Source organism: Colletes latitarsis, chromosome 9, assembly GCF_051014445.1.
Source record: "Colletes latitarsis isolate SP2378_abdomen chromosome 9, iyColLati1, whole genome shotgun sequence".
NCBI classification, from domain to species: Eukaryota; Metazoa; Arthropoda; class Insecta; order Hymenoptera; family Colletidae; genus Colletes; species Colletes latitarsis.
Window position 1 is genome coordinate 32543318 of NC_135142.1, and position 27308 is coordinate 32570625.

Here is a 27308-nt window from a genome sequence, read left to right on the forward strand (position 1 = left end):
AACAAACTGTTATGTAACAAAGTATTTACTAAATTTACTTTGATATTAAATTGTAATAAAGTATAGTGTTGAAATCAAAACATGTTTATAGCATATTTATATATTTAGAAATATACAGTACCCTATATAATTAGTCATATACATTGAATTACATTAATATTATGATTTTGAAATTATATATATATATATATATATCGCGCTTGGTAAACTATTCAACAAGATTATACTTTGAGAATAGTTATTCTTTTTTTTTAATATAAATGTAGTTATCTTTCAAACATATTATAATATATTACTTATGTATTTTACAACTGTTGTACAGTTTATCACAACAATTTGTATCGTAGCTTTCCTTTTGGCAACTCTTGCATACATTCCAAAACTTACTTAATACCTTAAAACATATTAAACATACATATATATATATATATATACTGTTGATGAAAGAATTAAAATGTTACCTTAGTTGCAACATTTTGTACATATATTTTTAGTAATGAAGATAAATATTGCAACAAATTTTAGATACTACAAATAAGAAACACAAATACAAATATTATTACATAAATTCTAAAAATTAACATAGTTGTAATTTTTAATAACTTCTACTATTGTATATAATGTCCTGTCAGAAACAGAACATCCTATTGCGTTTTTTATTTTCAATGATACGAAAAAGTATTTTGGATATTATTCGAATGATTCCACAGTATGTATATAATATAATAAAAAGTTTGTTCCAGTTATTCTTTTCAATTTTCTGGTTCTAATGGGATACCTTGTAGACTTGTGTAAAATTTATGTTTTGATTTTGTACATGGAATTTATTACATAACTTAGACAAGAAATTCAACACAAAATCAAGCGAAGCATTATTTGTGTAACGTTATTATCGATCTTTATTATTTCATGGACAAATTGTAGAAATGTAAAAGACAAAGTTTAATGTAAATACATTACATGATAGTACGATTGTAGGAACATAACTAACGTAGAAAAACTGCAAGTAAAGACACATAACAAATTATACATTTACATACATCAGTGAGTAATTATAGAATAGATATAGTTTCTCTGATTAAATACTTAAGAGTTTGCTAAGTTCCATTTTATATTTTAAAATTTTAACATACATTCGATAGTAACAAACTTTTCATTTTTTATGATAAAGTGTAATAATGTGAAGAATCCATAGACACTAGTGTAATTAACTTATACTCGAACACTAAATATTTTAATATTAATGATCTATGTTAATTGTAATAGATACAGTGTGTCCAGTGCATAGAAATAATACTAATTAAAAGATAAAAGATGTTTGTTTGTAAATTTGTAAAATGTACAAAACATTAATGTAATGTTATTTAGTGTTACAATTAATGAAAGTAAAATAGTGTTAACTCCTAAAATTTGAATTACACAGCAATTGCATAATAAATAGAAAGTGTAATAAAACAAATATTTATCATTGAGTGGCTATGTTGTAAATAAAAATAATAGCCTACAAACATCATTTGATTAGTTCTATGTTTGTAAAATTGTATAATATGTTTAAGAAATCAATATGTCCTTGGCTATAAATAAAACACATCGATGAAATATTATAACAATAAGTCTGATACAAAATCTGCATACACATACTTGAAGCTATGCATAATTGATCATAAAAAATGACTTCTGACATATAAACATAAGCTGTATTATAATTATTTATTATTGATATTGACATTATTTATTTGTGCATAATGAATACAAAAATTTATTGATAATAAAAAAGATTATTTTAATTACACCAGAAACTACCATTTATGGAACTTAGCAAAAGATAATCTTGTCAATATGATGCTAATACTAGATAATTGTATGCTTATGTTTGGCAGCTCTTTCATCCGATGAGAGCACATTAATGATTTAATTAAAAATTTTAATTGCACTAATTGTTAGACTTAAAATTTACTAATCAATTAAAAGAACACATGTGCCATTGAATCTCCACTGTTTTATAGAAGTATACATTTAGATGCGTGTTATAATTGCCACTGATTATTGCAACTTACATAACAGATGCAAAAGTAAAAATTACTATTAAAATTATGTATATTTCATGATACATGTATTATTTTAATCATTTTTGGGATGCTTAAATATAAAATTGTTTACACTTAGTCTTAGAAATAAAAAAATAATATGTCATTCATTACAGTTTGCTAAATTATATAAGTAAGATATCTTTAGTATCTTGGAAGAGCAACTTTTTCTAAAAATTTTTATATATGAAACTCTTTTTATAATTGATAAGATGACATGTTACATGTTAGAAGAAACTAACAACACACAAGCTTTATGCTATAATAGAGTATCAACTTATTATTGTATGTCAGCAAATTATTTTATTTATATGGCAATGAATAGCAATAACTAAAAAGTAAATTTATTGATGCCGATTCTTAACTTGATACTTTCTTTAACTGAATAATGCTATCTCATTCCTTTACACTTAATAGGTTTTAAAATAATAATTACATATCTAAGGATAGTATTCTCAGGTATCTGTGTATAACAAAACTGTAAATTCAATGTATCTGTTATGGCATTTTTAAACGCTAAGCAGTAATTTTTGAAATTACAAGATAATTATAATGCGTACTGCAACACAAAATAGTAATAAAGTACATGACATGCAAATTAAAATATATTACACTAGTTATTCTTACATTTTATTATATAATTAAATAATATACAAGAAAAGAAAACGAATAAAGTGTTGTAAACTACATATATTATATATATATATAATAAAATGTCAGTATGGTTTATGTTTCGACTGTATCTAAAATATTTTGTTACGATTCCATTTTTTTTGTAGTTTACTCATTGTGCATATTTCCAATTCAGCACCAATTTCATTGTATATCTATGTATAATATATGTTTCTTCTTTGACATTGACGATGTATTGCAAACATATGTTATTCATTTTATGAGAATATAAATATATGCACATTTTCATCTCTATATATATTGATAATATTCATATAATTTTTATCGATGTGAGATCATTATGGTGAGAATTTAAGTTAATAAATATTTGTATCAAATATCATTTGTTTCTGTATCACTCGTATTAAGAATCAACACCTAAGTCATACAAGAGACAACTTCCTAATTTTGTTACATGGATCGGTAAGGTCCTTGCATTTTTAAAAACTGAATCACTAAAGAAGGGCCTCCTGCGACTATTTCTGGTGGGATTTTAGAAAGGGGGCAATTTTCAATTGACATAATACTGAGATTTGTACACAGAGCCAATTCAAATGGCAAATTGTGTAAGTTTGCATTATCATTTACATATAATGAATCTAAATTTTCTAATGTGCCAATTTCTACAGGTAAATAATTTAGATTATTTTCTCCTACGCTTAAATATGTCAAATTTGTTAAATGACCAATTGCTCTTGGTAAACAAGTTACCTGATTAGATTGTAAAATTAACTTTTGCAAGTCTCGTAGAAATCCAATTTCATTAGGTAGAGTTTCAATTTTATTTTCTTCAAGATCCAAAACTCTCAGTTTATGTAAGTTTGCTATGCTGGCAGGAATACGTTTTAACAAATTGTTAGAAAGTATTAAGATTTCTAAACTTTGAAGACATTGAATATCATCTGGAATTTTTGTAAGTTGATTTGTACCCAAATTTAATTCAACCATATTGATCCATGTACCGATATCCAAGGGTAAAGCGGTCAATTGATTTTCCTTCATATTTAATTTTCTTAGATTTTTTGCTCTAGAAAATATACCATATGGTATTTTATCTATCTTATTATGTTCAAGATTTATAGAATGGACATTGGTAAACTGGGCTGGTCCCCCTGATGGATATGCAGTAAATGCATTCCTGGACAATGTGATTGTTGTTAAGTCAGAGAGACTTGCAAGTAGTCCATCTGGCAACTGGGACACTTGATTTCCTTCAACGCTGAATTCATCCATTAATTTACAATTTGCCAATGATTTTGGAATATTGGTTAATCTGTTGTATCTAAGTCCTAATCTTGTTAATGAGACTAAATTTCCAATTGTGTCTGGAATATCTAAAAGCTCATTGTGTTGCAAGTCAAGTGTGGACAATTGAATGCAATTTCCAATTTCTTCGGGTAAATGCTCTAGATGATTATGAGACACGTCAAACGTTATCAAATTAACCAATTTGCCAATACCAGCTGGAAGTTCTTTGATCTTGTTCTCCCTCAAGCTTAACATGGTTAAATTTGTCAAGTTGCGCATATTATCGCTCACATATCTGACACGATTAAAACGCAAGAACAAAGTTGTGAGGCTTGTCAACTTGTAAACAACATCGGGTATTTCGCTTAACTTGTTATGCCTTAGGTCAAGTACCCTCAAAGATTTTAAATTCTCTAATGTATTTGGTAAACTGGTAAGGGAATTTTCACTCAAAGCCAATGTTTCCAAATTTGCGAGGCAACCTATTTCCGATGGTAAAGTTACAAGTTTGTTACCATACAGATAAAACTCAACTAAATGCGTCAAATCTCGTACAGTGCTGGGCAGATTAGTGATACTGGATTTACTTAAATCCAGTCGTTTCACGCACTCCTCTCTGCATCTCGTGAATTCCTTGGAAACGTCTAAATCGGCTTGTATCGGTTTCCCCTTTTTCGTAGTGGGTTTTGGCTTATTTGATTCGGGATGCTTGACTGTTACTGTTTTCTTCGTATCAGGACCCGCTATGGACGCGGACGATAATTTTTTCTCTTTTGTCTGTTCCTTATTATCTCGTAAAACGTCTACGTCTTCAGGCATGTCGCCGGCTGTACAGGTGGTTAAACCACAGCCTTCCAGATATTCAGGAATATCCTGTTCCTTCATGTAAAAGGTCGGAAGGCTGTCTTCGAGGTCCTCACGGTCCCTCTTCACCTCGGACAAACACACTGTTGAAATGTTACCCACACCTGTCCAGTATTTGCTCGACTTTTTCATAACCTAATCGCTATCGTAACTACGATTAATTTGCGTGTATATCGCGTACTTTTACGACATCGTACACTTTCTACCAGTTTTCGTATTTCATACGTATTGACATATCGATGTCATCGACTGCACGTCAAGGGGTCCAAGCTGCTCTAAGCGTAGATTATAGAGATTGTCGATGAACCTGTCCTCTAACTTGAACCAGACTTTTTAACTGTAAAAAGTAATGCCTCTAGCGGCCAAACCCTCGAACCAATCCACGTTGTCCACGCCACGGTTCTCAAAAGGAACCATAGGTAGATTTCTAGGGATTCGTGAATATGTATAGGGAATTATTAAATATTAATTTTATACTTTCAGTACTTGAAAATAATGATATCGATGGAGCACTTGTCTAAAAAACATATGTTGAAATGTCATTTTGAAAAGAAGGTTCGTGAACTTGACTCGAAACAGAAATCAGAATATTGTACAATGACTGAAAATAAATTTTTAATCAAAATAGAAAAGAAAGCTTTTCATTTGTTTACTTTTATATTAGCAACATATTATATACAGAATATTTAATATAACCGTATTAATAATTTATCAATTTTAAGGGACAAAATTTTGTAGATTTATGAGTGCAAGTACCCGCCATTGATAGAGGGAGTTTCTGAACGTTTGGTGAAATAGTTGCAGATGGTTCCAAAGACGCGGTGAAAAGAAACGTACGTGTTAACAATTCAACAATATTACAGTTAAATGTGATTCTTTTCATAAAATATAAGAGTGGCGGTATAGATTTCATTGACGACACGCTATTGCAACATCTCCCATGCAAAAAGAAATAAAACATACTACGTGTTCAACAGCTTACGCGTAACCGCCAAAATTACAGACAGAAACGCCATCTTGTGCAGAGATGTTGACATTTTACTAAATTGGAAAAGATTATATGATCGCTATTTATTCGAGTCCCACGACTCGATTTGTGTATTTATAAATGTTAAAAAGGTGCTAACTTTATGTACTAATTAACGCGTCATCCAGGCTTTTCATTATAAGGTGATAATCATGTTGCTAACGGGATATTGCCTTAACGAATCATTCTGTTCACCCTTATGTTTAGATTTGTGTTTACAAACAGTGAACTTTACGTTATCAAGCATTTTACTAATATGATATTATTTTTTTTCAGAAGTGTACGTAACACAAATTCATAATGTTTTACGCACACTTCGTGTTGGCCAAAAAAGGGCCACTGGCCCGTATTTGGTTAGCCGCTCATTGGGACAAAAAGTTAACAAAAGCCCACGTATTCGAGACGAACATCGAAAAGTCTGTAGATGGTATATTACAGCCAAAGGTATATTTCTTACTTCTATCTATAAACTTTATAAATTTTCAATGTTGTTCTTATGTTAGCTTGGTATCTACGAAATTTTTATTTAATCGAACTTCAAAGTCGTGTAGCTTTTTTTACAACATTGTGTATTTAATTGTTATGTTTTTTTCTTTTAATTATACGATTTTTCCTGCATATGATCAAAAACATTGACTAATATCCTGTTTGGGCGAAATCTAAGACATTTAAGCATATATATCGTCTATTCTTCTTTATTCAACTGTTGTTGTACCACTTGTTTCCAATTATATAAAATTTACTATTTGACACAAGTAGTGATTTCTGTAAAGAATAAATTTTTTTTGTCACTTTGGTATAATAATATAACTAATTTTCTTAAGTGTTAATCAGCAAAATTATATCAGTCCCGCTTATGCCTTGTAGCATAGTAGAATTATAGAACATATTCTGAAATATCAAATATTCATTTGTGATATTATCTTTCGTATAATACAGTATATATTATTTTCAGCAATTCCTTCCAAAATTTGTTTATAATTTCTTTTGATTCTTTTTTTAATTTTACTTACAATGATAATACCAGTTCTGAATTTTGAAAATGTAACAGTCTTTTTCATAGCATAAAATAGAAGCCAATAAACAACAAACTGAAAATCTTTTTTAAAAATTTAATGTTCGTGGATTATAAGAATTATATCGTATCGAAATTCAAATTTTAGAAAGATAACATTTCATGCGCGCTAATTCAATAGCTTTTGACATTTCCTTTTTAAATAAATGTTTCTTATGTTTATTATTATTGTATAAAACATTTATAGTAAAATCTTTTATCAATTCAGGAGGTTTCAAAAGCATTTATTATTTATGTCAGACGTAAGTTTTGATTTAATGTTTTATCGTGACTCATGATTGTAGGTAAAAATGGCTTTAAGAACATCTGGACACTTATTGCTGGGTGTAGTGCGTATATACTCGCGAAAAGCTAAATATCTGTTAGCTGATTGTAACGAAGCCTTTGTGAAAATAAAAATGGCCTTTAGGCCAGGCATGGTAGATTTACCAGAAGAACACAGAGAAGCTGCAGTAACAGCTATAACATTACCCGAAGTGTTTCATGACTTTGATACCGCAATGCCTGAATTGAAGTAAATATATTCAAATTAAATTAGTCCAATACTAATTAACATATTATTGTATGTACATAAACACTATTATAAATAGTTCAATGCAATTATTCTATTTCAGAGATGTCGATATTGAAGCACAATTTAGTTTAAACCAATCTCGAGCAGAAGAAATCACAATGAGGGAGGACTATGGTAGTTTAGCTTTAGTTACTCATGATCAAGGATTTGGTGATATGAGTTTTGATGCAGAACCGCCAGAATTATTGAGACATGCCGGGTCTGTAGAACCATCTTTAGATCAGGTGTGTTTCATCTTTCTTGTAAATTAGCTTTAATTCTAAGGAATAAATTCTACCTTCACTTTTTAGACTCATATGTTGTTCACCGATGGACCAGGGATAGAAGCAGCTTTAGAACAAAAGGAGAAAGAGCCAGTTCCAGGTCCATCGGTAACAGCACAAGCTATGGATATTGACATGCCAATTAGGGATGATGGCTTTGGTGGACATCTTGGTCAAGATATCATATGTAACTAATATAAATTTACATATGTATAAAAATAGTTATATTGATTGAAAAACATATAAAGTATATTTTACTATGGATCATCTATTATACAATTATTTATAATTGTGCTCTTTAGCTGGTGGCTTATTTGAGGGTGGTTTATTTGATGAAGCGCCAATGGGTGAAGTACCTGTACCTGAAGTTAGCGGAGTAGCGGAACCACAAGAACCAGGCGCAATTCCTGGAGTTGCACCTTCTGTCCATGATGAATCTGAAGAAGAAATGGGGGATCGATTTGGAGGGCCACCATCTCCTATGGGAGGGATGAGGCAAGTTTATTTTATTACTGTATTCATTATTTTTAAATTGTAAAAAATCTTATAATTCAGAGATTGATAATTTATATTAAAAAAGTGTTATTTGTGTATATTATTAAATTTTTCAAGTAAAGGGGTGTTCCATAATCAAACAAGTAATATATTTTATTCGTCAGTAATACGGAAACTTATATGAATGTTCACGACTTTATATGGATATTTAACGGATCTTATATAGACCTTAAATGGATTATTGTTTATTGTTACATTTCCTATATAGTTCTGATGAGTCCAGACCTGCCTCTCCTGCTGTAGCTGGTGAAGAAATTGAAGGAAGAATAAGTGTAGCGAGTCGTCGATTTACCCCTGCTCCACCAATGATTCCCGAAGAACGTCCAATGGAGGTTATTGAAGAAACACCACCTTTACAAGACCAAACTACGTTATTGCACGATGAAGAAGAGAGTTTTGCTCTTGCGCCAGTTGATACATCTGCTTTAAAAGGTTAGAAATACTACAGTACTACTTTATCAAAATTATAATATTAAGCATTACCACAATCATAATAATATTAATAAGTAAATTTCAGGATTCACAAAAGCAAAACGTAAACGCAAGCTGATTGTTGATGAAGTGAAGAACATTTCTGGCGAAGAAATGAAAGCACAATTATCAGACACTAGTGACATTATAACTACATTGGACCTAGCGCCTCCCACAAAGAGACTAATGCATTGGAAAGAAACGGGTGGAGTTGAGAAATTGTTTGCTTTGCCAGGCAGACCAATACCAGCACGTGTATTATTCAAGGTAATTCAAATATTTATTGCTTCTATCGTAAATTATGAAATATGAAATACGAAACACATTTTTATTTCCGTGAAAGTAAATTAATATTTGTACAATGTCCAATATTTTTTGCGTGCTTGAAATAGAACTATCAACGACATCTAACAAGCAAATCCTATGATCACGAGGACTTTGGACGTTTAGCGGGCGAAGAGGAAGGTATGCCTTTAGAACAAATGAGAGAAGCTGCAGAACAAGATTCATACGAACAAAGTATTTTAAATAAACGTATGGCTCGAAAACGAAAGATACCTTTAGAGGCAGAGGTATGTTGCACATTTTAATACGTATCATTTTTTTATTTATTTATCTTTTAATACATATCGATTATAAATTTATATGTAATTATTTATAACTTGCATCCTTGATTTTAGATAAGACCACCACCTCCAGCACCAGCACCACCTCCAATGGACATTGTTTCCGAAGCTGTGGAAGTTCCGAGTATAGTTTCCCAACCAAGCCTTCCTCTTGCAGAATCACCAGTTCCCCCCGAAGTATCTTTACCAGCAGAACCGTCAGTGTCTGAAATTAGTGGTATCGTACCTCCCGTTGAAGAAATAGAAATGATTGCTCCAGTTCCTGATGCACCTTTAATTTTCCCACAAATACCTGAAATTCCTTCAACCGAAACCCTTGTTGCACCTGAAGAACTAGTTCCATCTACCCCAGCAGAACCAGAAGTTAGTGCTGTACCACCTACTGAAATGCCTCAAATGGAAAATATGGGCTACGATCAGGTTAATTATTTATATTAATTATCTATATTAGTCATGTACAAAGTGAAACTATTATGTGAATTAAGTGAATCAAGTAACATCTAACTGTGTCATTTAGTAATGTAAACAATAAGTTGTTGAAGATTTAAGATTAAATTTTTAAGAATATTGTCAATTAATCATTATACGCGTAATAGGCACAACCTCAAGTACCGTACTTGGGATACGATGAACATCCTGCACCACCCCACACACCCGCTATATCCGAAAGAGGACCGGCAACTCCATGGAATCACGAAGATTACGAATTCCCTCCGTCTGTAGGACCTGTACGTATTAATTTACTGATGTTCTTATATTAAAATGTAATCGGTATAATGAAAAGGGTATACAGCTTCGTTCCTTTCCCTTTGCAGCAAGAAGAACAACAAGTAGATGAAACTTATGAACAGTTCGAAGAACGAGTCCTTAATAAAAGAGCAGCGCACATGTATCACGTTATTAAGAGCAAACTGGATACCAAAGATAGATTGACATTAGCGGAAATGGCATACAAAAATAATCGCAAGCAGGTTTGTATTTCGACATGTTTTTTTTATAAAAAAATCATGTGATACGTATGAGTGACTTATGCATATAATTAAAAATGCTGTTCCTTTTTTTAGGTTGCACAAAAATTCTATACATTATTAGTTCTTAAAAAGTTTCAAGTATTAGAGCTCCATCAAGAATATCCATATGCTGATATTATAGTCGGCAAAGGATCAAAATTCGAGAATCCTGCGTTATAAAAGTATTAGGTATTTCTTACCTTACGTTTACTACTAAAAATGATCAAAAAACAGAAAGAGAAGAATTGTAGTTATTTTGAGACGTACAGAGAAAAGGAACGATTTATCTAAATTCTTTTGATAGATAAATTGTACATGTAAAATAATATATGAATCTATTGTCAGAATCTTGGGGTAGCTAATAAGGCAAAAGAATTTTGTAAATCATGTTTTTAACACGTGATTCGGGAATGTATACGTTTTGTATAAATCAGGGCAGAATTGTTTTGGACCTTCTGCATTTTCATCGCGCTAAAAAATTCAATTACATGTACAAAAATTTGCTATTGAAAAATGCATAATTTTTTACTTCGGCAAAAAGATCAATTGTCTTCATTAAATTTATTATCGATCCGAACAGGGTTTGTATATAACATTAATATGTAGTCAAAACATATTTTATATCTTACTATTTACAAATAACTTCTTGAGTATGTATTGCAGGATGGTCCAAAATTATCTATAAACTTATATTAGATAATTTATGAAATTTAATACGACAAAATTATGTTAAAAATTTTATAAAGTGAGATTATGTATGAAATTCATGTATCTTATTTTCAAATCTAAGAAAAGTTAAATACGCAATATAATAATTTTTTTTTATTAGTGTACTAACACATTAATCGCTACTGTGAACAATTATTAATGGAAGAATCAAGAGAATATTTTATGGATAATACTTTTATGTATTGCAGTCATGCTTTAGGTATATCTGTGTGATTAAGTTATTTTTCAGATTTATATAAATGCTATATATATTTTTGTGTACACTTGACATGATTCATATAATTACTTTTTCATATAAATCGCTGAAAATTTATGATCCACTATTAATTTATACTCACATTATGAATAACATTCCAAAGAGTGTTGTTTTGTTCTTATTATTTCAAAGAAAGTCTATTAACCGTGTAAAAAGATAAAATTGTTTAACCATACTATTTTCTAACAGAAAATAATATTATGGTTAGTAATTTAATTAGTCTGATCACGAGAAATGTTCAATAATTTATTGTTATATATGTCTGCCAATCTTATGGGATACAGGAATGTTGAATCGTATTTAAAAAAAAAAGTACTATATTTTATCAAATTGACATGTCAAAAATTTCTCAAGAGCTATCATATTGCATTGTAAATATACATGCACAATAAACACATATGCTATCATTACGCACGTATGCCTGTCTGAAGGCATGTCGTAAAAGAAATCGACTGCTATAACATATTTGAAATGCCTGATTGTAAATAGCCTCATGATTCATTAATCAATACGCATCTGTTTATAAAATAAACAAATTTCTGAAATATTCTTTTTAAAATTCGAACCCTAAAGTACATATCACATAATACTTAAAAATGTTAATCCATTATTTTCCATTAATAAACTGTTATCTACACTATATCAAGATTTATTAAGTTGATTCCAGAACACTTCATAATTAATAATTTTGAATAATTTTTTAAATTATTTGTATGATGTGTATGGCATACATGTGTTAAAGGTACTATTTATGTATTAAATACTTTTTCTAAGACAGACGCATTATCCATTGTGTTAATATATTTGTTTTCTAGTGTCACGTGTTAGAATTATTTAATTTATGATTAATTTCTACCTATTAATATATATTTTTCGTGAACTTGATTGTACTATATATATATGATTAAATTGACGTTACTCGAAAATATCACCAAATTAATATCAAGTTATCATTTTAATATAAATATTCTTAATAAAGTGCGGTTTGCTAAGATCATGTGTTGTAATGCGTATCCAAATACTGCACTTCAAAAAAATATGTTCAATATTTTAAATATTTTGTCTTTTTAAGAAACTTTCCCTAACAAATATTAAAGACAAATGTGATCGTTTCCAAAATTGTTAATAAATCATTTAAAAAATACACTGTTGTACTTTTATATTGTTTTTGAGAATATAAAAAATGTGTTGAACAATTTTTATTTGTAAAAGCTTTATTTCACTTGTTATTAGCAAATTCATTTTTAATACGAAGCATAAAATGTAATACAAATGTAATATACTAACATTAATGAGTGAATTATTGAAAGTGTAATATTTTATTTTTTATCGCTAAAGTATGAAACAATGTTCGTAATTAAGAATAATTTAAATCTTTGCTCCATAACGAACCATATGAAAAGATAGATGATTATAAATGCAATTTAATTTTATCCTTCCAGTTCACCAGCTTCCATTGCATCACGATAAGATTTATCTTTTGACTCATCTGGATCCAGTTTTATCATATCATCGATTCTAAGAATAGTTATTGCTGCTTCCGTAGCAAATTTTAAAGATTTTATTTTCGAAATAGCTGGTTCTAATACACCAGCTTTCTTATTATCTTTAATAGTACCTTCAAATAAATCTAGACCAACCCTATGAAAAAAACATTGATATATATATATATATACTTAAATTATTTCTTTTGAAACATACGTAAAGAAGTTTAATACGTGGCACATGTCAAACTACGTTACCATTTTAAATCCGCAACATCTGCTTTTGTTTGACTGGAATTGTGGTAAGCTCGCAATTTGGCCACAAGATCGGTAGCATCTTGCGCTGCATTAACAGCTAATGTTTTAGGTATAACTAACAACGATCTTGCAAATTCAGCAATAGCTAATTGTTCTCGGGAGCTCTACAAAATATGCATGCATGATTACAAAATATCATTTAATAAGTTCTTTGATGATAAGAAATATATCTTTACGATTTTAATAAAATATATTATATTTTAGAGAAGAAGAGAACTGAAATTGTTAGTCAAGAAAAAATTATATGAAATTTTCTTGAGACGAGCAAGATTTACAATGAATTTTTATTTAATAATTTGTATTGTTCTAATCAAAATAACTTACTAGGGATGTTGCAAAATTTTCTAAATATATTGAAAGTGCTGCCTCAACACAACCTCCGCCGGCCACGACACTTTTGCTTTCTAAAACTCGTTTAACTGCACACAGTGCGTCATGCACGGATCGTTCCATTTCATCGCAATAGTAATCGTTTGGTCCGCGCAAAATAAGAGAACTGGCTGTTCTTGCTTTTGGTCTAGTAAAAATAACATGAATTTAATTACAATTTTCTTCAATTTTTAAATACTCTACAATAATAACAGTGCAATCAAAACAGACTTCTTGATAAGAATAAGTTCATCGTCGCATATCGTTTCTTGTACTACTTCAGCAGCCTCTCCAAGAAAACTAGAATCAAAACTTTCGTCTCCCTCCATGTTAGTCAGAGAAGTCAGAAATTGTGCTCCTGTAGCTTTTGCAATTCTCTTCAGATCCGCCTTTTTGCATCTACGAACTGCCATTGCTTTAGCTTCTATGAAATACTAGAAAAAAGTGAATGATATATGAATCGTTTAATACAAAAACTTAAAAGAAACATTGATACAAGTTTATACTTTCATAATTATGAAACAATACTAATGAAAGTGGTGTAAATCCATTTGTGGTAATCAAAACCACATTTTTCTTCAGGTAATATCTATATTCGTTAAACATTTGATAAACATTTACATTTAACATTTACTTATCAACATTTTTCAGTAGATCAAACTGTAAAACCTTTTATACCTTGAAACAAGAATAAATAGATTTATACCACTTTCATAATAAATGATCCATATAAGCTTTTATTTAATTAATTCCAGAATGAAACATTATTTAAGTGTACCTTCAAACAAAGATCGTCAATTCCTCCAGAGACAAGAACAACGTTTGTACCTGCTGCAAGAATTTTCTGAATACGTTCTTTCGTAATATCTGCTTCACGCTGACGTACTGCTTCAAGTTTTTCTGGGTCTGTAATCAGTACTTCAACGCCCAATTTCATTTTTGTTTTCTGCAAAGAAAAATCTAGACATGCAATTTTGGCATTTACTATTCTTTTAGACATTGCTTGAGAGGCTACGGTACAATTTAGTGCATAGCCATGCACTAATACAGATTCTCTAACACTCTTTCCATGAGCTTTTAAAACATTTACTGCTTTCACAGGATATAAAAATCCTCCTTTTCCATCATTAATCTTTATCGCATTAGCAGCATTCACAACCATATTTCCAAAGAAATCGGTATCACTAATAATACATTAAGGAAACAATAATAGCAGCAACAAAAATAAAAATGTAGAGATCGTAATTTTTCAATTTTATAATCATTAAATAGAAATAAGGATACGCTCCAATAATTTTACTAGACATAGAAGTTTTTGCCACGTTAACTAAACAATCTCGTCCAAGCTCATCAACACTAACTGTTAAGTGTTCCTGAATATATTTACAGGCTTCTCTGAAACACAAACGATAAATATATATTTAACAAACAATTATATTGCTTTTTATTTCACTAGAAAATATGTGATGGTAAAAGGATGCGAATTTCTTAGTGCTTATATTATTACTTACTTGCAAGCTAGTCTGTAACCACTAATTACAGATGTTGGGTGAATCTTTTGTTTCACAAGTTCATCTGCATTTTTCAGTAATTCAGCCGCAATAATTACCTGTTTAAATAAGTTTTACTTTCAGAAATATATAGTTCATAAATATGACTACTGAAATACATATAAAAAGAGTATATTATGAAATAAATTCAAGTTTTAAATTCAAGTGCAGATTTAAGAGCAACAAATTAAAAGTTTTTACAATGATGTTCTTGTAGGAATTAAATCTTTTGATAACGATGATGACTGGTTGTCCCATCATTGCCATCATTGTTTTCTGTATCCTACCAGTAAATATAGTCAGCCATTAAAATTTTGTGTATATTATTAACATAGATATTAATACATGTATATTATTATTACAATGTAAGTTTGTGCTTCTTCCACATGTTTTCTTTACGCTACGAATACAGGGATTTTTATGACACAAGAAAGTCAGATGTTACATATGTTCATATCTTGACTACTCTATATAGTAACAGTATTTGTGGCCAAGCTCACCATATCAAAAGGATTAAAGGTTAGATAGATATATATATATATATACTTACAACTGACGTAGTGCCATCTCCAACTTCATCATCCTGTAGTTGAGCTAATTCAACTAAGACTCTAGCTGCTGGATGTTCAACTTCAAGCAAACGTAAAATAGTTGCTCCATCATTGGTAACAGTAACATCCTACATTATTTCAAATATAAAAATGATATAATCAATTTAAATAATATATCTAACAAAATGATTAATAAAAATATATACATACACCAATATCATCTACCAGCATTTTGTCCAAGCCAACAGGACCCAATGAACTCTTTACTATATTAGCAATCGCACAAGCAGCCATAACTACAGAAAGAACAATAAATAAATAAATAAATATACAATAATAAAAAAAATAATACATAAAATATAATTTTTCATTCATGTATACACGTTTTTTTCTCATAGATTCAAATCATTTAATATTGATATTTTCATGTTTCAAAGTGAAAAAATTACGAACAATATTTCATGAAAATTGTCTAGGAAAAGCTAAATTAATACATAGGCATGAGAGCAATAACCATAATGAAAATTCAAGTATACATCGTGGTATTGAATTAATGTCTATTATAACCAAAATTTTCGTAATATACCATTTCGTGTTCGTACAGGAGCTCCAAACTGTCGCACACCTCCAACAGCTAAAGGGCTTGCTACTGTCGACATTTTTTAACAACTTTTTTCTCTTTTATAAATTACAACTGAACAACGATCCAAATTTTTCGGTTGTCGACAAAATTTTTCCGCACGAGAAGATCCGCCTGTAACTAATAATAATAATAATAATAATGACGATGATCAGCGACGCCTATCCTTGTTACTTCCTTTTAGGGATAAGTTTGGCATTATTTATGATTGGTTTATTTATTGTCATTATTTTAATTTATTCATTAATGGTAATGTTAATTTATCAATTTAAAATTGTAGATGAGAAATGTTTTTTTACAGTAAGTTCTATAAAATAAAGTTAGACATGAACACATCTAGTTGTGTGATCAAAATTTCATTGAGTACGACGTTCCATTTTCACTAGTAGTATTGATAATATTACCGCTAGTAATATAGATGGCGTAACCGAACTAAGGAATAATCCCGGCGTGTTGCTATGTTGTTTTAATAGTAAATTATTTGTAAGGGGCAAGTATTGATGCAGAAATCAGTATAAATTGAACGGAATAAAAGTAAATATAAAATAGAAAATATTATTATATAAACTTATGATTAATTATAAGTGTCGTATAGATTTTTTTAAAGTATATTTGATTAAATGAACGAACAATGTATTTAAAATAGATATAATTGCATTTCAGGAATGATCTTAACGCAATTAATTAATAGCACTTTACAAAACACGAAACCCTTTATTAGTGTTACTGCCAATAATTTAGGTTTGTCAAAAATAGTATTACATTCTTCAAATTCATGTAGATTATTCTTTACTTATCTAATTCTTGTTCAGTTAAAATTAATGTACAAGTGTTTAACAGCATGCATTAGATACGCATCAAAGAAAGCCAGTAGTAGTACAAGAATTAAACCTGGTCATCCAAGACCAAAACATAGAGGGATAAAAGTACAAGATGGACACTATGTTCAAGAAAAGCAAATATTGGCCTTACAACTTAGACCTAGATTTCATCCAGGACTTAACGTGAGTTTAATTATGCTTCCTAAAATGCATACTTACAGAAAGAAATCATGTTTTAAAAAGTATCTTCATTTATTATGACTTATTATTTACTTTACAGGTTGGTATGGGTAAAAATGGCACATTGTATGCTTTGGAACGTGGAATGGTAATGATCACGTGTGAAAAAATTAATCCTAGTTTAACTCATCCCTGGGCAAAAATGAACTATGCGGGTAGAGAAAATAGTGTCATATACAAGAAACATTTTAATGTTATCAATGAACCACAGCATGACAGATTTATTCTAATTGATACTGTGTAGATAAAATATTACGGTCAAGGTTACTTGTTTTATTTGTAAATTAAAAGTATAAATGTATAAACATAGGAAAATGGAATCTATTTCTTATTTTATTTTCCTTATAAATTTAATAGTATATGTATTATCCATTCTCGAGTATATTACTTTCTGCCCATTGAAACGATTGATACAATATATTATTCCGATCATTAGAGAAAAATGCATAAACACGTACTTTTCGAACATGGCATGCAATTCGACATTGGGCTGATAGTTCGGTTATTGGAATTTCTTCATTTCTGTCTTTGCATTGAATTATAAATTGAGAGTGAAACATAATAGGATCTCCTGCAAAAATGATAGAAAATTGAAATATTTATTTTAACATTCTAACGACTGTGTGGGTATTCAATTTTATTTTTTGTGAATTTATAGTAGGTATTCAGTTCCCGATTTTTAAAATCTTATTTTAATTCTTTAATCGCAAAAATTTAATATTTTACATACCTCAAAAGACGAATTATTCGTCTATAAAATATTAATTTATTCATGTATTCCAAATGTTAAACATTATGTATATACACGATTAAATTGTTACATTTTCTGTTTTACCTGCTTTCATTACCATTTATCTAATTTTCAAATAATATTTAAATAGTAAAAAGTAGGTTAAATGTTACACACCAGGGTATACTAAAAAGTCTCCACCAAATTTTCCCCCGTTTGTTACATAATATCCTCTTTCCCATAAATCTTTATATGTTTTGTATCGCAATTGTTCTCTGCAATTGGACGGGTATTTCCACTTCATTATTTCAACATTGTCTAGCCACGGATATACTGAAAATATTTTGTTATTATCTCTTTAAGAAATAAGTATAAATGTCATACAAGTAAATACAGATCATTCCATACCAACTGATTAATCCTTAATAAAAACAAAGAAGAGAAACTTAATATAATTTACCCGTATGAGTTTGAACTAAAGCATCACTCTTCTCTAATTTAGGTAGTTTTGCCATTTCTTCTTCTAATAAATCTTGTTTGTTTATCTCAATATTATTAAGAGCCTCTTGTACATTTGCGTCTAGTGGTTTCTTTACTTTCTTTTTCCTTGTTTCTATTCCGAGTATCTTCCGTTTCTTCCCTTCTATAATCTTGTCCATCATTCCAATTACCTACAGCGATATTTATTATTTTAGTGAAAAAGGACCTTTAAAAAGTTACAATTATTTAACGTATAATTAAAATTTTACCTGTTTCTTTCTCTCTTTCCTTAAGCATTCTTCTTGTTCTATGTACAATGTGTTTCTATATTCCTTAAAAACTTGTTTCAATAAATCTGTCGGTGGTTTTTGGAAACATGGATAATGAATGAGTCGTGCAAGGTTTTTTTCAAGTAAAAGAGACACTTCTTCTGGTTGTAGAAGCAACGGAAGGCCTGAAAGTATATCTTGTCTAGGTTTCTTTGGAAGGCAACCTATTAAATCACCAATTATTCTGTAATCTTTTCGAAGTTTTAACCAGTCTGAAAGATAAAAATATAAAATAAAATAATCATTATTGCAGATTTATATTCACGTTATCATTGTACCATTTATAATATTTCAGGCAATAATAAAAAAAAGCATTACCTTCTGCACTCCATACGAAAACGTTATTTCTAGATGAAATTAAATCAATCATTTTCAATGTAAAGAAAGTTTGTGAAATTTTTCTAAACGTATTTTGGTAATTGTAAATTCGTTAATGCGCTTAAAATTGACATACCATCATAAGTAGAACGACATTGTATTTCGATTGGCATGGCATGAATTAATTTGAAAGTAAATTATTTAGTATTTGAAACATGTATTTTTCTTAGCTCTGATTTTCAATGACCAACCAAATCAAATACTAAATGCTGATTCACATATAATGACAATTTTTTAGGAACTTTTTTCGGACAATTAACCAGAAAGAAATTTGTTTAGAAACTCTATAAAATAATTAATTACGATATTATATAAGTTTCTTCGAGAGATTTTAAATTATCAATTACTATAATTATTATATTAATGTTTGAAACGTTTATCATGAAAAAATTTTAATAATGTAAAACGATACTCTAAAGAGGTAACATTGTTGTATTTGCAACATATAAAAATGTATTGTTATCGATTATTTGCGTGTAAAATATGTTTGATATCACTACATATACGATACATGAAACTTCGATGGTGAAGAAATTTTAGTCTAATCAAAATACTTGTTCGATAGATGTCGCCATTCGTCATTTCTGAATAATAATCGTGTCAGGTAGAAGGGGAAGGAAGAAGATTGTCGAACATCTGTCACCAAGCGAAGGCTACGTCCGTTTTAGTTCCAAAAACCGCAATACCATCATGGCACCCGGTTTTATAATTTTTTGAGGAAAGTCTAACATACACGTAACCAAACTCGAGCTGAAATAGTGATTTTTTTCCTATTCAAACGTTTGTTCATATTTGGTGAGTGATCAAATGATACCGATTATCCTTGTTTACCAATTGCATACCGAACAAATAAAGTAAAATCAAAGGGCAAGCCCTTCAGATAAACTGGAAACTGCATATTTTTACGACTAACCTTCAAATTTGAAACGTGCATCGTTCTATTCTTTCAAATTGTTTAACAGATTTGCATGACTTAACAATACGTGCTACATTAATATAAAATACAGTTTGGCTATAACACTTTATATGAAAAATATTTTTCTTCATCTAACGCATCTTACAGTTTTTACGGACTATAGGATTAGAATCAACGATTGTTCGGTGTCAAATAAAGGTAATCGTTATTTACCAAATTATTAAGTTACAAGTGCTTCAGATACGCTAATGACACACTTTCAAACAAAATACACGATGTTATTCGTAATTGTTCATCGTTTGAACTTTAATTTTTTATTGTCTTCTCCCGTTTAAAATATTACAAAACTGAAGCACTTGTATAATATTCAAAACAAAATATAGTATTTTAATGATAAAGTAATGTTATTTATTTGTTACTCCAGTATTAAAAACATGAGTTCAGGTAGACCGATCAAGTGTGTGGTGGTAGGGGATGGAACAGTAGGAAAAACGTGTATGTTAATATCGTATACAACAGACAGTTTTCCAGGAGAATATGTACCCACAGTGTAAGTATTACTGTTGTAGGAATTACAATATATTATATTATTAATAATTAACAATAATAATAATAATATAATACAAATAAAATATGTTATTTAATTGAAAATTATTTTTAAAAATTCTTTTATTTTTATGGATAATATTGCAAGAATTTTTTTTTGTAGTAATAAAACAAGGTGGTTAATAATAGTAAAGTAGTATTGAACACCTTTCCACTACTTAAAGAAATAATCTATTCTGCGTGATATTTCTATAATATTCTTTGCGTGGTAAAGTCTTTTAAGACTTTATTCAGATGTGTGGCTATAGAAATAAAATAAATGTTAAAATATTTTCATATCTCATTTAAAACAAATTTAATAAGTGTATATTTAAGAGAAATGTTTAACTGTATTTATAGTTAAATATAATATGATATTTAAATGTCTTCTAATTTTAACTTCCTTTAGTTTTTTAACACTTTAATATAGTTTCCATTGTACTGTACAGATTTGACAATTACTCGGCACCCATGGTTGTGGACGGAATACCTGTTAGTTTAGGGCTTTGGGATACAGCAGGTCAAGAAGACTACGATAGGCTTCGTCCACTCTCGTACCCACAGACCGATGTCTTTCTCATTTGCTTCTCAGTAACAAGCCCATCGTCTTTTGAAAATGTTACTAGTAAATGGTATCCGGAGATAAAACATCACTGTCCTGATGCACCTATGATACTTGTTGGGACTAAAATAGACTTACGAGATGATCGCGAAACGCTTACCGCCTTAGCTGAACAGGGCCTTAGTGCCATAAAACGTGAACAAGGACAAAAATTGGCAAATAAGGTCCGTGTAATTACAACAAAATTTACTTAAAGAAAGTAATCGAAAGATTAATTTTTTTAATTTTATTATAACCTTACAATCAGTACTATTAATTTTGTATGTATGTAATCTGTAGATCCGTGCAGTGAAATATATGGAGTGTTCTGCACTCACGCAACGTGGTCTGAAACAAGTGTTTGACGAAGCAGTTCGTGCTGTTTTAAGACCTGAACCACAAAAACGCAGACAGAGAAGATGCATTATGTTATAAACAATAAACGGTCAGGAATGAATCAACGTAGGTAAAGCCATATATAAACTGACAGACTGAAATTAATTTTGTCATAAAGTAAAAGAAAATATGAATGTTTTGAAATGAAGGCAGCAGACCATACATTTTAATAGTAACATTTCTGGCAGCTGTAGTTTACTAGTTGATAAATAAAGTACAATTTACAGTTTTCTTATTTTAATATAAGCTGCAAAATCAATGCTATAAGACTAAAAAAAAGCTTACACAACGAGAAAGTAATAATGAAATTTTTGACCATTTTATCTTTTGAAATTGAAACAGGCTAAATTTATTATAGATTTGTATGTGTCCTGTTTGTAGCATTTCTAATATAAATTTATATATTAATGTACTAGTCAATGTTGAGGGGAAATATCTCAAAAACGTGAGAACATACATATTTACAGGTTATTTTTTATTTTTATAAAATGACAATTTTCACTTTGTTGTTATATCATATAATTCCTTTACTTCGTAATGCAATGTTACAAATTAATAATACTGAAACAAAGCCAATAATGTCTGTACAATTAAAAATGTACAGAATCTTGGAATTTTGTGCATGAGAGCTGCCAGACTTCAAAATTTTTATATTTATAATAGTAAAAACGTTCATTTTAATACACACATATGATATATGTAACAGTCGATATACTAACAATTTTTATAAAATGTAAAATAGCATTATAGGGTTATTTAAACATACAGTGCCATAGCAACGAAAAAATCAAATTAATAATGCAAACATTTTTTACGTCAATTCTAGACAATATATGTTTGTATTTTATTAGACTCCCTTACTAGTGAAGTTAAAAAAGGATTCGAAGGAATTGAAAAGTCTTGTAACAGGTAATGTTTTATATTTACCTTAAAATTTTCTATAAATATTACTATTGTAATAGAAAACAAAGTACGTTTATGTATGATATACTGCCAGCAAACATGTACATTTTTTGTGAACAAATTTAATAGTTTTATATATATACCACACTTTATTGTCTAGAATTTGAACATTTTCTTATACCTACGTCATACAAGCACGCCATAGTGTATTATGTACGTTAATATTTATTTTGTTTCGATCATGTACTATGTAAGAATATTTTAAAAGGAATTTATTACAAAACATTTAAACGTGTATTTCAAATTGCTGCAATTTCACGTGGCAGATACAGTTTTACAGATTGTTGCACTGGTGCAATTTGAGTAACAATTAAAGGCCCTAAATTATTTTTCATAGTAACTGAGACTGCATTGCAAAAGTAATAATCAAAATATATATTGAATTGTATAAGGAAATGTATTACCAGTAACAAACATATGGTGCAAATTATGCCTATAAAATGAAGAACATAGCACAATTTATTTTAAATAATACCATGACATCTTTAATCTTCCACTATTATTATTTTTGTAAAATTAATTTATATAAATCTTCACAATTATAAAAAAAAAAATACGACATATTTTAGAATAATGAGTACATTGTACAGAACAAATGCATCATTTTTCTCTTATGTATCAAATTACTTGCATCTATGATTACATCTTATTTATGTTGTGAATTTTTTATTCTTACTATTGTATTGTAACATACTTCGTTTACACTGATTTATCATATTAAAACATTATTTTCATAGATATTAGATGCTCTTTATAAAAGGACTCGATGAAAAAAAGGAATAGCGTGGCGATGATGATTAACAAATATTCCTCCACTCGTGAACATATTTTCTTATATTTAAAAACAAGCATAGAATATAGAAAGATAGGACATGTGTGCCATATGCTTTCAAATTTGTAAAACGAATATTACATAACATACTTTGTTTGCATTTGTACTCAACATGAATTTTGAAACGAATTAGAAATATGTCATCGTCATATTTAAAATGCAAAATTCTTAGTATAAGCGAGAGTGAATTATGAATGAGGCATATTAATGTTTGCTGAGTGTACATACTGTAGCATAGTAATAACATGCTCTAAATTTCAATCAAGCACATTTTGACGATGAAATAATATGATTTTTTCCCCTCTTAAAATATCTCAGTATGTACACAATCTGTTAGAGCAATTAGTCATGTGATTGAAGTATAGAGTGTGTCGCGAGATGTTTGCAGTAAGCTTTACACTTTATTGTATTTGCTACAATTTTACACAGAAAATTTATTTCTGACATTTCTGCTGCAAGATATCTTATAAATTAAACTTTTAGTTAAGGACGTACAATACATTTGTAGTTCCTGTGTAAGACAAATTTTTCTTTGATACTTCAAAGAGCACAACTGAAGACATTAATGCTATTCTATGACAGGTTTAAGCCTAGGAATTTATTATATTATGTACATACGTACATAAATATGATACATTTATTATATAAAGTGAACAGTACCACCTTTTGTAATATAATAATTGTATGCAAATTTGCATTTATTGTAAGTAGTGCATTTATTTTACAAGTATTACCGTGTATATGTATCGTATCCTGTTATTTATTTGTTACACGTATATTGAACACACAAAAAAACACTTTTAGCAACAATTTTTAGATTTTTAAAATGCCAATCCAAAGTCTGATTACATATTATAACATGTATCAAACATAGATCAGTTAAAAGTAAGTGCAAGACAAAGCACAATCTTTTTTTAAATACTATTTAACTCTTAAGATTAATATTAATAAGTTTTTGACAGTATTACAATGTAAATAAAATTTTTATTCTACTATTTCAAAATATGCAACATATATATGAATTTTTTTTATACATCATAATTAAACTGTTACGGATTTGCAATGTACTGTACCCACTTATTAATTAATCGTTATTTTGTCTATATGAAAGTAAAAAAAAGTTAATATGGCAATTAATGTAAAATATTCGAGCTCATTACATGCACGTTAGTTTTAGCGAAAATCAGAATTGAATTAATACAAATTTATATTAGTAATAAAATTCTGAATTTATACGTATTAATGGTAAAATGAATTACACTACTTACAACTTGTGCATTTAACAAAGGTATTTAACATTGACTGTCTCTCTTTTCTCTTTTTTTTTCTTTTCTTTTTTCTTTTCTTTTCTTTTTGTTTTTTTTTTTTTTTTTTTTTTTAAGAAAGAAAACAGCAAAGGATGCTACAAACCAAAGTCCAATTTTACTTTTAATGTAACTTTTATGATCTTTATTATGTATTATTGCATATAAGTATACAAAGAATGGATGTATGAAGTGTAAAGATATTCTAGTCACCAAGAATCTGATTTTATTTCTATATGAAAACTTTTATCAAAATTTATATTCAAATCACGTTTAATCAATAAATAAACATTTTTATTAAGAGAGGAAAACAATCAAATCGAAATAATAAAATGAAGGACATGAAAGTATTGATTCAACTTAAGATATTGTCAATTTAGGTAGAACAGTATGAACCAAACAAAGAGAATAAGATTGCATTAGAATACAAATGTATGTACATGCACTAAGATAAAAATTTAATCGTCAGTAATGTATAAACATAACACTCATCTATTTTCTTAAAATTTCTGTAAAACCACTAATTTCTGTAGTAATAAAGCAGCACAAGGGAGCTTAATGGTGATATTGCTATTCCACGCTTATAATTGATAATATTTAGATAATCTATAGGAATTATGTTATTACATTGTACAAAGAAGTTTAAAAGTCGATTGTATTGAAAATAGATAGGAATGGTACAAATCTTCTCTTAATGCTTTCAAACATATTGCAATCAAAATTTTGATAATGGATTTATATTATTTTTCATTTATCGTATCCTCGTGAAAGCGCTCTTTTGCTGCTAATACAGTGGTATATAAAAAGTGTCATATGAAAAGTTTAAAATTAATTTTAACTGTCCTATTTTCTTATGGAAAATACAAATTATAGTGTTAAATAACAATCAAAATGTAACTACATAGATGCATGTTCTAAATATCACTTGGAAGCATTTATTTTTATTTATATGTATTTTGAAAAGAACTTCTTAAAATAAAGTACATAACAAGAAGTGCTTGAAGTTTCAATTAAGAGTCTTACTCTACAATTTTATGAAAGTTATATACATTCAATAATAATTGTAAAAGTTTAAATGTAATACCACAGACGAGGTATACGAGTAGACTTTCACCCAATGTATTTTTTCGGTCCATTTTTCTGAGACTCTAGAGCCCCATTACCATTTTCGTGTCACTCGCAACATTACCAACAGATTTAGAAATGAATTTCAATCCCTGCATAGTCAACAGTTACAACTGTCTGCTGCCCATCAACACTAATTCAGTGATTAGTTTCTCAACTGACGAGGACGCTAAAATCACCTCCGAATTTTTCGCTCGGTATGGCAATTGTTCGAATTGATGTAGAAAAAGACATGTATTAACAAAAATTAACGAATAAAGAACGAGTAATACTACAGATACGGAGGTTATACATATGTGTCTTGATAAATGTAAAAATTGATTCGTAACAGTGTTATCAGACGGCAGACCGGTGCCCAGAGTAAGCTTACCCCTCCATTTACACATGCCAATTCACAGCCATGTGTAGGTGAGCTTAGGTGGTTTGGACAGGTTCGGGAATTGAAGAAAGAAGGCGAATGTGAGTCTTTCTTTCTAAAATCAGCTAAAATCCGATTTGTGTCAACCTGCATACGATTTTCAGTCTCAACTGCCCAGGCATTTTTATTTTCCACACCTATGTATACCTATTACACATAAACGAGGTAAAGAATAGACCTATCGCTAGTGGGATGAACGTTGTCGCTGTACCACGAGTGTCTTATAACATGAGATACACTCTTACAAAGTGGAACAAAATGTTAAAAAGATGATGCATCAAATTGTAAGGGGATCCTCGTAAGAAGGCTTTAATCTTCGTAATGGTTTTAATGGGTCGATGATCAATGACTAACTTATGGTCACTGGTGGTCAGCAGTGAGGTTGACAACAAGGTCAGCGGTCCAGTGAAGATCTAGAAATGGTCAAGAGATGAGATCAATCGAAATAATGTTGTCCTCTTGACCAAGCGGTTCTTAACTCTTCACGTATGACATTGTCTCCCCACTCTTCGACTTGCCCACTCGAAGACTACCGCTGGAGAAATTGTTCAGTACCCCTGGAGCATCCAGGGGAATCGGGTCTCGCGGGCCAAAGTCAGGCCATTCGTGCACCGCTGACCACTGGGGGGACCAGGAGTGACCAGGACTGACCAGAACTGACCAGAACTGACCAGTGCTGACCAGTGCAGATCCGACTACTGACCACTACTGACCACTACTGACCACTACTGACCAGTGCCGGACCGTGATGACCAACGGTAAGAACTGTTCAAAAATTCTCTCCCCTCTTCTATTCTGTCGTTTGATACCAATTTCTGGTA

At 29.7% G+C, this 27308-nt stretch overlaps 6 protein-coding genes across 15 annotated transcripts; 3 read left to right on the forward strand and 3 right to left on the reverse strand.

Annotated features, from left to right (window-relative positions):
* Positions 1–1696: 1696 nt before the first annotated feature.
* Positions 1697–5184, reverse strand: LOC143345254 (leucine-rich repeat protein soc-2 homolog). The gene has a single exon (XM_076772178.1). The coding sequence runs from the start codon at positions 5001–5003 to the stop codon at positions 3171–3173; it is 1833 nt and encodes a 610-aa protein (XP_076628293.1). The 5' UTR covers positions 5004–5184; the 3' UTR covers positions 1697–3170.
* A 464-nt stretch (positions 5185–5648) lies between these two features.
* Vtd (RAD21 cohesin complex component verthandi) lies at positions 5649–12224 on the forward strand. Of its 6 annotated transcripts, none has more exons than XM_076772468.1 (13): positions 5649–5704; positions 6175–6342; positions 7258–7487; positions 7564–7771; positions 7838–7997; positions 8113–8305; positions 8574–8797; positions 8883–9103; positions 9229–9408; positions 9517–9882; positions 10059–10190; positions 10278–10433; positions 10527–12224. In XM_076772468.1, the coding sequence occupies exons 2-13, from the start codon at positions 6199–6201 to the stop codon at positions 10650–10652; spliced, it is 2340 nt and encodes a 779-aa protein (XP_076628583.1). In that variant the 5' UTR covers positions 5649–5704; positions 6175–6198; the 3' UTR covers positions 10653–12224. The 6 variants fall into 6 exon arrangements, with proteins under 6 accessions (XP_076628583.1, XP_076628584.1, XP_076628586.1 ...); XM_076772469.1 differs by having other exon boundaries at positions 5663–5704; positions 6178–6342; XM_076772471.1 differs by lacking the exon at positions 5649–5704 and adding an exon at positions 5717–6041 and having other exon boundaries at positions 8149–8305.
* Positions 12225–12653: 429 nt separating this feature from the next.
* Positions 12654–16504, reverse strand: Cct1 (chaperonin containing TCP1 subunit 1). Its single transcript, XM_076772473.1, has 10 exons — positions 16316–16504; positions 15940–16025; positions 15729–15857; positions 15140–15237; positions 14913–15023; positions 14407–14812; positions 13860–14062; positions 13584–13776; positions 13200–13363; positions 12654–13098 (listed from the first exon to the last, which is right to left on the reverse strand). Exons 1-10 carry the CDS (start codon positions 16386–16388, stop codon positions 12888–12890), a joined length of 1674 nt encoding a protein of 557 aa, XP_076628588.1. The 5' UTR covers positions 16389–16504; the 3' UTR covers positions 12654–12887.
* A 286-nt stretch (positions 16505–16790) lies between these two features.
* On the forward strand, positions 16791–17798 carry Mrpl27 (mitochondrial ribosomal protein L27). The gene is made up of 4 exons (XM_076772324.1): positions 16791–16903; positions 17033–17110; positions 17210–17373; positions 17471–17798. The coding sequence occupies exons 2-4, from the start codon at positions 17035–17037 to the stop codon at positions 17672–17674; spliced, it is 444 nt and encodes a 147-aa protein (XP_076628439.1). The 5' UTR covers positions 16791–16903; positions 17033–17034; the 3' UTR covers positions 17675–17798.
* Tsen34 (tRNA splicing endonuclease subunit 34) lies at positions 17796–19880 on the reverse strand. Its single transcript, XM_076772323.1, has 5 exons — positions 19288–19880; positions 18910–19181; positions 18621–18831; positions 18338–18493; positions 17796–18001 (listed from the first exon to the last, which is right to left on the reverse strand). The coding sequence occupies exons 1-5, from the start codon at positions 19337–19339 to the stop codon at positions 17796–17798; spliced, it is 897 nt and encodes a 298-aa protein (XP_076628438.1). The 5' UTR covers positions 19340–19880.
* An 86-nt stretch (positions 19881–19966) lies between these two features.
* Mtl (Rac family small GTPase Mtl) lies at positions 19967–24994 on the forward strand. Of its 5 annotated transcripts, XM_076772328.1 has the most exons (5): positions 19967–20142; positions 20411–20461; positions 20688–20813; positions 21298–21634; positions 21750–24994. In XM_076772328.1, exons 3-5 carry the CDS (start codon positions 20698–20700, stop codon positions 21882–21884), a joined length of 588 nt encoding a protein of 195 aa, XP_076628443.1. In that variant the 5' UTR covers positions 19967–20142; positions 20411–20461; positions 20688–20697; the 3' UTR covers positions 21885–24994. The 5 variants fall into 5 exon arrangements, with proteins under 5 accessions (XP_076628443.1, XP_076628441.1, XP_076628442.1 ...); XM_076772326.1 differs by having other exon boundaries at positions 20310–20813; XM_076772327.1 differs by having other exon boundaries at positions 20411–20813.
* The last annotated feature ends 2314 nt before the right edge of the window (positions 24995–27308 follow it).